Source organism: Crocuta crocuta, unplaced genomic scaffold (genome assembly GCF_008692635.1).
Source record: "Crocuta crocuta isolate KB4526 unplaced genomic scaffold, BGI_CrCroc_1.0 scaffold108, whole genome shotgun sequence".
NCBI lineage: Eukaryota > Metazoa > Chordata > Mammalia > Carnivora > Hyaenidae > Crocuta > Crocuta crocuta.
The window spans coordinates 5,650,149-5,662,730 of NW_027532825.1; the positions used below are offsets into that span (position 1 = coordinate 5,650,149).

The following is a 12,582-nucleotide window of genomic DNA, read 5'->3' on the forward strand; positions in this document are numbered from 1 at the left end:
CATCAGGGAAATACAAATCAAAACCACACTGAGATACCACCTCACGCCAGTCAGAGTGGCTAAAATGAGCAAATCAGAGAACTCTAGATGCTGGCGAGGATGTGGAGAAACGGGCACCCTCCTACACTGTTGGTGGGAATGTAAACTGGTACAGCCCCTCTGGAAAACAGTGTGGAGGTTCCTCAGGAAACTAACAATAGAACTCCCCTATGACCCAGCAATAGCACTGCTAGGAATTTACCCAAGGGATACAGAAATGCTGAGGCATAGGAGCACATGTACCCCAATGTTCATAGCAGCACTCTCCACAATAGCTAAAACATGGAAAGAGCCTAAGTGTCCATCCACAGGTGAATGGATCAAGAAGATGTGGTTTATCTATACCATGGAATACTACATGGCAATGAGAAACAATGAAATCTGGCCATGTGTAGCAACATGGATGGACCTTGAGGGTGTTATGCTGAGCGAAATAAGTCAGGCAGAGAAGGACAAATATCGTACGTTTGCTCGTATAGGAGGATTAGGAGGAACTTGACGGAGGAACAAGGGGGAGAAGAAGGGCGGAAATGGTGGGGGAAAGGGAGAGAGGCAAACCATGAGAGACTCTTGAATGCTGACAAAAACTAAGGACTGATGAATGTTGGGGGGAGGGGGGATGGGCATGGAGGAGGGCACTTGTGGGGATGAGCACTGAGTGTTATGTGGAAACTAATTTGACAATAAACTATTTGTAAAAAAAAAAAAAAAGAATACGGACAATTATATTTGTGACTTGCCCACAGCAACAAAAAAAAAAGAAAAAGCTAATAGGTAGCTAGATAATAGCAATGTGAATTAAGGATACGAACAATCCAGAATTACAAAATTCTGATGGAATTTCCACAAATTAAAGTTTTGATGAAGACTGAGTAAGAAATATATTCTTGGTCAGGGCGCCTGGATGGTTTGGTTGGTTGAGTGTCTAACTCTTGATTTAGGCTCAGGTCATGAACTCACGGTCCTAGGACTGAGCCCCATGTCAGGCTCTGTGCTAACAGTGCAGAGCCTGCTTGGGCTTCTCTCCCTCTCTCTCCCTCTGCCCTTCTCCCACTCGTGCATGCTCTCTCTCTAAATAAATAGACATTAAAAAATACATTCTTGGTATAAATGTAAATCTGGGGAGCCATCTATAGCAGGCCCCAGATAAGAGGGGCATGATGTCCTCTGCCTGCCCCTCACTCTGGTGGCCCTTCCCCAATTCCCTGGACCCTGCCTCCGGATCCCGCCATGGCTATTCTTCCAACAGCTACTTATTTTCTGCATCCAGAGGCTACAGTCTCCAGGCCTCTGCACTGCTGGGAATGAGGGAACACAAACACTTGTCAGGGCAAGTCCTGGAAAGTAGGCATGGGGAGCAGCGTCCTCAGGGCTCTGAACATACACCGAGAACAGCTACCAGATGCATCAGAATCTTACTCCCGCAGAAAACCCCGCAGGCAGGCGGAGGGAGAGCTCTCTCTGTTCCAGCAGCCCCCACTGGAGGATGCCTGCTTGGCCCACAAAGAGGGAAGGGCAGATTGAGAACCTACTGTGGAGGCACAGGCCTGAAGGGAAAAGCTGGAAAACTCACAGTGTGCTGAGCTAAGGACAATTTACTTTCCCTGTCTTTTTTTTTTTTAATTTTTTAATGTCTTTATTTTATTTTGAGAGACAGAGACAGAGAGCGAGTTGGGGAGGGGCAGAGAGAGAGGGAGACACAGAATCGGAAGGAGACTCCAGGGTCTGAGCAAGCTGTCAGCACAGAGCCCGACACGGGGCTCGAACCCACAGACTGTGAGATCATGACCTGAGCCAGAGTCAGGAGCTTAACTGACTTAGCCACCCAGGTGCCTGCCCCTACCTTCCCTGTCTTTTGACAAATTGTAGGTATGGAGAGATTTCTGTCCTTCGATGTATGAAGAGGGAGAGGAAAAAAAAAATATCACGAGGCTTATAAAAGAGACTGCAGTGCACAAGGGAAAGGTAACAAAATTGCTGGGAGAAAGGGCTTATTTTGAACACAATTTTCTACAGAAAACAGAAGTAAAATAGCAAACATAGGCGAGGTGCTCCCAATGCACAGTATGAAAAGCAAAGTACAGGGTGATGTATGGTGAAAATTAAGTAAGTCATATGTTCTTCAGACCTAACACACACTAGGTCTCCTTCCCTCCCAGGCCTGAGGCACCCTATGCCCCCACACGCCTCTGCACATGTCGTCCCTTCTGCCAGCACCTTACTTCTCCCAAGCCTGGCAAATCCCACTCATGCCACCCACATGCCACCTCCTCTGAAAGCCTTCCCAGCTGTTGCAGGCACTTTCTCACCGCTTTCTCCATACACCTGCCCAGTGGGTTTTTACACCCCAGTAGTAGACATTTCAGACAGTATTTATAATTAATCATACAATAACCATGAGTTCTCAATGCCAGGACTTATATTTCATTAGTTCTATACCCCTTCACTCATCATAGTTTCTGATAAACAGTTAGGATTAATACATAAATGAGAGCCTCAGAAAGATAAAGATAGGTGACAATCTCTTTTTATAACTGGGACCTTGGGGCCCCTAGGTGGCTCCGTCGGTTAAGCATTCGACTCTTGGTTTTGGCTCAGGTCATGATCTCACGCACTGACAATGGGGAGCCTGCTTGGGATTCTCTCTCTCTCCCTCTCTCTGCCCCTCCTGTGCTCTCTCTCTCTCTCTCTCTCAAAATAAATAAATAATCTTTAAAAATATATATCTGGGACCTCAACAATTTTCAGTAAGACAAAGACAAAGGATAAGGGAGAATGAGGAAATCAGAAAAAGAATGAAAACATATTGAGAATTTTCTGTGCTCAAAACATCAAAATGCTGGCTATATACTAAAGGGGCTTTTGACATCTTTTCCTCCTTTTCAAAGAATTGTACTTTTAGCATACTTTTTGTCACCAACTAACTCAGTGACCCTTCGGGCATGACATAAAAGCCACTGACACCTAACTTTTCATAAGAGATTGATGCAGCACCAACAATCCTCAGTTTAAAAATGGATACTCAAAGTTTATCAGCAAACTGATTTTTGGGAAATTTGAAAAGCATTTCCCCTTGGAAACAATGTGCGCCAGTCCTTAGACCAGACTGCAAATACTTATTTAACCCAGAGGCTGCTAGACTGTATCAGTAACTAAACCGAGATTTGTTCCAGCTCCATCATTAGATGGCCAAATGGTCACATAACCAAAATGGCACTTCCCGCCTGTCTCACAGATGTGCTGTGAATCACCTAAAATAAGGCAAGTGAAACTCCTCTGAAGTGTACACTGTGCTACAAGAGCCACTAGCTTAACTATTATAAAGCCCAACTGCATGTGAAAATACTGTCTGCAGGAAAATCCGTGCTCCCTCTGCAAAGGACTCCAACATGGCAGCCGGGGGACTTCTCTCTGTCCAGGGCGTCGCTTGGCCTTATGATCTGGCATTCACATGTGTGGGGATTAAGAAGAGAAACAAAAGTTGTCTGTGGGATATACATAAGAGCATCAACCCCAGTGTCTACTGACTTATGTGAGAAAATCATTACGGAGATGGCCATCGGGATGGCGGCAACTCGTCCGAGTATTCCAAGGTGTCTGAGACTTAAGTACAGGCAATGGTGACACAGGTTAAATAGCAAAGATGAGGTTAGGGCTGACTCGGAATCAATGCGATCGCCTGAACTTTCCTGTCAAAAGGCGAGTTGAAGCCACTTACAGGATGTTTCCTCTTCTCAGACAGCATCCTTGTTTCTTGGTGGCAACCTGGGTTTGTTGAGTTTATCCTGTTTTGTAGAGCTTGTCTACTGCGCAACACAGGCAACATTACAGGTAGCTGGCACCTTTGCTTTCTTTTAGGCTTACACGTCTGTGATGATGGGATCGGTCTGCATTGGTCTGAGGAGCAGATTACATCTGCAGTCCCCAGTAGGCCGAGTTCAGAGAAACCAAATGCTCCAGAGAGTCTTCTCCAAAAAGGGCTTACCTCAAGACTGCAGGGCTGGCCATGCTCACTCGTGGTCCCACTCCGAGCGGAAGCAGATGAGGAGCTCTCCTTTCCCGTTCCAACCTTGAGCCAAAAAGGCTTGCCCATCACTGGGCCCCGTCCCTTCTGGCTGAGAAATCAGTGTGTCCGGAGAGAAGCTGCCTCACTGCAGGACGTGCTGTGCTGTGGCAAAAGCCAGTCCCGCATCAGCAGACTCCAGTCCCGGCCTCTTACCCGCTCTGTGTGCTGTGTGTTCCGTGACTCCTTGCTTCATCCATCTTGCCTCCGGTTCAACGCAGCCCCAGCTTCCACTTTGCCGCCTCCATGAAGCTGACCCCCCTGCCTTGATCATTGGATGCTTGTGACAGGGCTTCTTTGTTGCCAGGTGCCCTCTTTTGAGGATTTCCCACACACAATGGGCCTGGAGAGGAGGGTCTGGCACCCTGGGGATACTTTCCCAAATTGCCACACTTACCTTCTGGTCTACCCAGTGAAATGGTGACATTTACACTAACCCTCCAATCTGCCTGGTTAGCGTAGGGGAAAATGGTACAGTGGGTCAGAGGTGCGGATGGTCCCTCCCCTTCCGCCCTGCCTCCTGCTATGTGTTCAGGAAGCCCCGGGACCCCTGAGACCCCCTCCTTGGCCAGTGTCCAGTTCTGCACCACCTCTCTGGAAGGAGGCAGACTCCACTCACTCATCTTCTGCACACGGAAGGAATGGAAGTGTGAAACAGCTAAATGGTATCTTTTAGAGGTGAAGTTCTTTCTGAGTAATTCATATTTCATTTCAGGTTTTCTCAATCTCTCTTTTTTCACATAGAAAAAAACAAACCTTTTTTCCATATACCACCCTGACAAAGTCCTTACTGGTTTTTCGTCAGCCTCCTCCAATGAGTACTCTTTAATTAATGTGAAAAGGAAAGAGAAGGCCGCTTGTAAGTAGATTTCAGCTGACCAGATGTATTGAGAATCAAGAAAAGAAACACCATAGAGATACAAGCTAGACTGTAATTTAGGAAAAGGCAGTGTCTATTCCCAGAATACTTAGCAAAACCAGAGAGTAAGAAACAAAAGACGTGACTTAAATCCCTGGTCTGCAACTAGCTAAGTGTGTAAGCTTAGGTACACTCCTTGAACACTTCAGGCACTTTCCTCATTCATATAAGGAAAGAAGAACCAGCAATTCTAGTCTTTTCTAGGCCTACCATTTTCTCATTCTATAGCCAAAATCAGTCTTAGATTATAAATTCTTTTCCAGAAATTTATTTATGGACCTATACGAAATTAAAACATATGAAAATATGAATTCTTAAAAGCAAGGGATTAAGAAAAATGTGTTTCAAAGAAATACTTGTTACTCACTGATATTAAGCTTGAGTCTATTAGAAACATCTTGCTATGTAAGCTTGACATTTCCCAAACAAAAAGTGGGGTGATTTTAATAAGTTTGCCTTTGGATCTCATTCTTCCTCACTATTTTGAGATGTGTTTCTGTCTATCTACCTATCATAATCTATCACTATATCATACACACATACACACAACACGCAAGTGAAATGGGAAAGTGAAAAAGCACCAGGTTATCTTTGACCAAAAAGAAAGAAATTGGACTTACAGGAGCTGCAGAGTTTTTGACCGTGACACTGGGGGTGGTGGCTCGCAGGGCTCCGCTCACACCATGGTAGTATTTGAAGCAGATCTTAGTTTCAGCTGAAAGACAATTATCAAATGGTACTGAGAAGCAGGGTATAACCCAGGAAGAGATCATCATCTCCAAAGGGACACCCCCAGGAACTGCCACTGCTCCCATAAGCCAGGGAGACCAACCTGATGATAAATGTTCAACATGTGGCCCCATGGACAGGTATGATGTCTTTCTAAAAATGTATCAGCAAAAATTGCCCTTTGTAAGTGAAATCCAATATTTCAACTTCTCAGCATCTATCTTATGCCATTAGAGATTATTGGTTTTGTTTTATTTAATTTTAGGTAGGTTTCATGCCCATCGCAGAGCCCAATGAAGGACTTGAACTCATAATCTCTTTTATTTTTTATTTTTTTAATTAAACTTTAAAAAAAATTTTTTTTTTTAAATTTTTGAGAGTTAGAATGAACAGGGGAGGGTCAGAGAGAGAGGGAGATACAGAATCTGAAACAGGCTCCAGGCTCTGAGCTAGCTGTCAGCACAGACCCCAACATAGGGCTCGAACCCACAAACTGTGTGATCATGACCTGAGCTGAAGTTGGACCCTTAACCGACTGAGCCACCCAGGCACCCCTTGAACTCACAATCTCAAGATCAAGACCTGAGCTGAGGTCAAGAGTCGGACGCTTAACAGACTGAGCCACTCAGGTGCTACAGAAGTTATTAGTTTTAAACTTTTAGTTCTAAGACTCTAGGTGGTTTTGATGCCTACTGCCAGTCTGTTCCATAATTTTTTCTTATTTAATTCATTGTGATTGGTATCTTGGCAATTTAGAGGAAGACTTTGAGGAACTGCTGAGATACATGGATGGGAGGCATATTTTTTGAACTCTGATACACATCAACGATAACCTCTTTGCATCACGTTTTGTTTGTCTTGAAAGTTCTATCTATGTAAGTAGAAAGATATGGCCTTGGGCGACCACATTGCCTGGGTTTCCATTTCAGCTCCATTACTGACAGTCTGTGAGACAATGAGCAAATCACTTAACCTTCAATATCCCATGTCCCTTGTAAAATCAATAGAACTAACAATACTATTTACCTCATAAGGTATTGGAGAAGCAAATGAAAGTTCTTAGAGTTGAAGTAGGTCTCAGTAATGTCAGTGATGATGAACCTGATGATTATAGACAAAATCTGTAGCCAACCTCAGTCTAGTTAATCTGAAGGTGACTTGCTTTTCCCAATTTACTGTTTGTAGGACTTTCCCTTTAAATTTTAAAAATATGCCAGACTATGTCTAGTCCCTTATAGTAATTTTGTTTGGAATAACATGAGAAATCTCCAGTTTAAGATCCTGTTTCTTAAATCTGGGAATTTGTCATCAATTATAATGTTTTAAAAAATAATATCCACAATTTTCTTAGCATGCACTTTAGATATGCTCATTATGGAAAATATAGTCAATGAAGAAAAGTATAAAATTTCTCCTATGAGTGTTTTTATGCACATTTGAGAGTATAAATTTTAATAGTGTATGTAATGTAGTAAAATAATAATAATGTAATACAACTTCGTTTTTAAAAATTAACATTAATCAAACAGGTTCAATGATCAAATCTTTGTTGATAACATTCTTTGTTTTATGGAATCATTGAATTGATTTGTAATTTGTAAATATTCCTGACATTTTGGAAATTTGGGCTTTTCCCTAAAAATGAATGGCTTTTTGAAAATTATGTTGAAGTTCAATTTTGCTCCCTAGGATAAAGGGGCAAAACTTGATGGTTACCTACCCAATACTCATTCTCCCTTTCCTCCTTAATGAAAGAATTTCAGTTTTATTTTAGATGGTAGTGTCCTGCTGAAGTATCATGTTTTGGAGCCTCCCTTGCAGAAAACATTTATGTTTTTTTCCATTGTTATTTTGGGGTTTCTGTCATCTGTAAAGCTAGCTAGCTAGATAGATAGATAGAAAGGTTTCTTGACATAGAAGATATGAGAACTACAGTGCTCTTCCTTAGAAGATGTGAATTTCTTTTTTAGAGAGAGAGCAAGTGCACACACAAGTGAGGAAGGGAAAGAAGGAGAAAGAGAGAATCTCCATGCTGAGCGTGGAGCCCAGTGCAGGGCTCTATCTCATGAACTTCAAGATCATGACCTGAGCCTAAGTCAAGAGTTGGAAACTCAACTGACAGAGCCACACAGGTGCCCCAGAAGGTGTAAATATTTTAAGGATTCTCTCTTCTTGTGGCCCAACTGTTTTCCAAAAAGCACTTTACACTTCCACCAGAAAATGTAGCCTGACCATTTCATGGAACCCTTGTTAATATTGAGCATTATCAATTAAATGTAAGTTTAAAACAGTATTGAGCATTATCAATTAAATATAAGTTTAAAACAGTATCTCATTTTTATTTCATGTATTTGATTAGTAGTGAGATTAAACATTTTTTCATCAAGTTAAAAAAATTTTTAAATGTTTATTTATTTTTGAGAGAGAGAGACAGAGTGTGGGCAGGGGAGGGGCAGAGGGAGAGGGAGACACAGAATCCAAAGCAGGCTCCAGGCTCCCAGCTGTCAGCACAGAGCCAGATACAGGGGTCAAATTCACAGACTGGGAGATCATGACCTGGGCCAAAGTCAGGCATTTAACCAACTGAGCCACCCAGGTGTCCCTCATCAAATTTTGATTAACTATTTGCTAAGATCTCCCGTTGCCTGGATCATACCTGGGTGCTTACCTTTTAGTGGATATGTCCTTACTTTAGATATGTCAATTCTTTCCATTTCCCTCCTTGAGTCACTCTTTCCCTGCAGTCATTTTGCATTATTGTTAATTGCCTTTTTAAGCTCTTGGTGGACAATCTGATAACCTAGTTCCATGTTCTCCAAGGCACCTCACATTTGTCACCACATTGTTAGATATACACACCCAGATCCACTACTGCTTCAGCCCTAGTCTGCTTCTGATTAGAGCTCATGGAGGAACACTGAATAAAGCAGTGAGCAACACAATCCCACTGGGCCAGTGCAGTTCAGAATGTGTGGTGCTCAGCTTGTAGGTGTCAGTGAGATCAGCACGGGGGGTGAATGGCCTCACCTCAAGCACAGTTGGTGCAATGAAATTTTAGATAATAGGCATTCAGAACAGACACCACTAGCTTTCCTTTCAAGTAAAACTATACCAATGCCTTTAAGTAAAAAAGGTCAGGAAAATTTGTGTACAATCTTGTATTGAATCTTATTGCTAGGTGAACAGAGCAGTGCAGATTTTGAGCCAAGAATTCATGGAAAACTTCAAAGCATGTTAATCTTCCTCTTAAACTGTTGGCAAACGTTGTTTTTTTTCCCCCAAATCACTTCTTTTAAGCAAGTGTTTTAATTGTCTGTTCAAGTATTTAGCATCGTGATTATTAATGGATCTTCCTTTTATTTAACCTAGATATCTCCTATAACTTAAAATGATTTTCTATTCAAATTTAAAAGAAATATTAAATTATGTAAAATTTCTTCTTATTTAGGTATGGAGTGTGAAAGGAAGTCACTCACAAATATTAAAATACATACAATAAATAATATATAAATGATTTGCTGTATGGATTTTTTAAATGTTTATTTATTTTTGAGAAAGAGAGAGAAAAATAGAGTGGGAGAGGGGCAGGCACTATTAGTGTAGAGCCTGAAGCAGGGCTCCATCTCACTAATCATGAGATCATGACTTAAGCCAAACTCAAGAGTCAGACATTTGACCGAGCCACAGGGCACCCCTGTTGTAATGGATTTTTATTTTTTATTTATTTTATTTTTTTAAATATTTTTATTTTTTTAATTTANACCCAGGCGCCCCTGTAATGGATTTTTAAAAATCACTTCATCTCACAAAGTTTTAGGCTACATTGCTCTGACTTTGGTGACAGATATATTAAATTGATCTGTTTGACTAATCCCACACTGAGTTTCTCTAGGAGAAGGAGACCGCATACTATTTATTTTTATATAAATTTTATTTGATTGACTCCACTGCCTTATTACTGACACAGGATCAGGCACAGTATCCTGATGGGGCCTAATTCTTCATAGAGAATGCAGATTTTCTATGGCCTAATATCACATGACTTTTAAAATAGACTCAAATATAGATTAAGAAATGGGCACATTTTTAGCCATTGTTGCTCTTTTTGAGAAAACTATCAAGGTTCAGAGGCCAAGTAATATGAAAGAGCTGTTGGTTACTATGTCAAATACTTCATCTAAGGAGACTTACAGTGGCTCCATCCTTCTCTATTTTTTTTAGTTAAAATAATAATCATTCAAAAATCTCAAAGTTTTTGGAGGCAAGATAGTGGAGAAGCGGGGAACTCCGTACATTTCACTCACCCCCATCTCTCAAACAGAGAAGGCCTGAAGTCATAGGAACCCTTACAGGAGTTTGGGAGGAAAAGGAGACAGAGTCCGCTGGAAAAGCTTACAGCATGAGTGTGAACTGGGGAAGACAAAATCAGGCCAGAAACGGAGACACAGGGTGGCGGGATCCCATTTTGCTGGGAGCCAGGGTGAGTCTAGGGGAAAAAAGAAAGAGTGGCGGAAACTGCTCAAGACACTGTCCCTGTCACTGGAGAAGAGAAAAACCTCCGCTCAGGCAACAGATGGATCCAGTTTCCTGCTGTCCAGCTGACCCTAGGCGGGACACACTCATCCCAGGCGACCCTGGGTGAAAATGCTCCTCACTCGCCAGCCCGATGTGGAGGGGACACAACGGCACCTGAAGCTGCGCCCCTGTGCTTCTGGCTTGGCTCGATCCCCAGGGGGAAGGTGAGAGGCTTGAAACTGCTCTGAGGGACTAGCCTGCGAGTTTATACTTCCGGAAATATCAATGGGGCATGCGGACTAAGATCTGGGAACAAGGCCTGCCTTGGGATATAGAGCACGACCCACCTTGGCTTCACCCCCGGCACAGGGAGATCACACCCAAAAGAGGCTACCTCAAGAAACAAGCCAAAGTACACATGGTGGAGAATCCCAAACACCACTAAGAGTAAGAAAATAAAATAACCAAGGTCTCCACAAGAGAGACCAAGGGTCACCATTCAAAGAACACTTTCTGAACAGACAGGCCCAGGACAGTCAAAGAGCCTTCTTTGGTACAGCAGCACTCACAGGTGAAGAGCACATAACAAGCTTTTGAAACTAACAAGAGCTAGAAAGCTAACCAAAATGACAGAACGGAAGAACTCTCCTCCAAAGAAATTCCAGGAAGAAATGACAGCTAAAGAACTGCTCAAACGAGATATAAGCAAAATAAGTGAACAAGAAGTTAGAACAATAGTGATAAAATTAATTGCTGGGCTTGAAAAAGGCATGGAAGACATCAGAGAAACTTTTGCTGCAAAGACTATGGAGCTTAAAAATAGTTGTNAAACACTGAATGTAAGTGGACTAAATACCCCGATCAAAAGACATAGGGTAACAGAATGGATAAAAAACAAAATCCATCTATTTGTTGTCTACAAGAAACTCATTTTAGACTGGAGGACACCTTCAGACTGAAAGTAAGGGGATGGAGAAATATCTATCATGCTACTGGAAGTCAAAAGAAAGCTGGAATAGCTATTCTTATATCAGACAAACTGGACTTTAAATTAAAGNCAGCACCTAAATATATAAAACAGTTAATCACAAAAAGAAACACCCTTATGGATAAGAATGTGCTAATAGCAGCGGACTTTAATACTCCACTTACAGCAATGGATAGATCACCTAGACAGAAAATCACTGAGGACACAATGGACTTTAATGACATATTGGACATGATGGATTTGACAGATATATTTAGAACTTTACATCCTGAGGCCATGGAATTCACTTTCTTCTCAAGTGCGCATGGCACATTCTCCAAGATAGATTTCATCCTGGGACATAAAGCAGCCCTCAATAAATATAATAGAATTGAGATCATACCATGCACACTCTCAGATCATAATGCTTTGAAACTTGAAATCAATCACAGGAAGAAGTCTGGAAAACCTCCAAAACCATGGAAGTTAAAGAACACCCTACCAAAGACTGAATGGGCCAATCGGGCAATTAGAGAAGAAATTTAAAAAATATATGGAAACAAATGAAAATGAAAATACAACAATCCAAACTCTATGGGATGCGGCGAAGGCAGTCCTAAGAGGNTTGGGAGGCATTGCCATCCCAGACTTTAGCCTCCACCACAAAGCTGTCATCATCAATACCGTATGGTATTGGCACAAAAACAGAAACATAGACCAATGGAACAGAATAGAGAGCTCAGAATTGGGCGCACAAATGTATGGCCAACTAATCTTTGACAAAGCGGGGAAGAGTATGCAATGGAAAAAAGACAGCCTTTTTAACAGATGGTGCTGGGAGAACCGGACAGCAACATGAAGAAGAATGAAACTAGATCNCAAATAAAAAATAATTTTAAAAAATCTCAAAGTTTTGACACCAGACATCTCTGCTATAAGAGTTTTATTGCTTATTTGTAGTCAGAGAAGCTTAAGAAAGCAATCTAAATAAAGGAAGGAATGTGGGATTAAATAGATATATCCAATTCTCCACTTACCTGTCATTAATAGACTGAGACACATAGACTTTCCAAGGTTTAATCTTTATGTAGAATGGCGAGGCCATTGCCAATATTGTATATGTTGTTCCACACATGGTTGTTGCACAAAGAAAATGGGATAATGTGTGAAGCCTACTATACATGAGGTGGTCAGCATATATAAGTTACTCGGCTCATGTGTATCAGCAAGATCAGCATTTATGAGCAACAGAACTGTCTTGTACAGTAATTCACAATAAGGTGTCCAACCAAGGGTTAAGTAGGGGGTGAAAATCCAGTCTGTGCTCCACTTAGTGTTCTTGCCACTCCA

The 12,582-nt window shown here is 41.8% G+C and overlaps 1 protein-coding gene across 1 annotated transcript in view; it reads right to left on the reverse strand.

Moving 5' to 3' along the window:
* Positions 1 to 12,582, reverse strand: part of HECW1 (HECT, C2 and WW domain containing E3 ubiquitin protein ligase 1) — a 249,067-nt gene that overhangs the window by 189,219 nt on the left and 47,266 nt on the right. Inside the window, exon 3 of the mRNA XM_077781155.1 lies at positions 5,642 to 5,736. Coding sequence (XP_077637281.1) covers positions 5,642 to 5,736 — 95 coding nt within the window. The remainder of the gene's footprint in view (positions 1 to 5,641; positions 5,737 to 12,582) is intronic.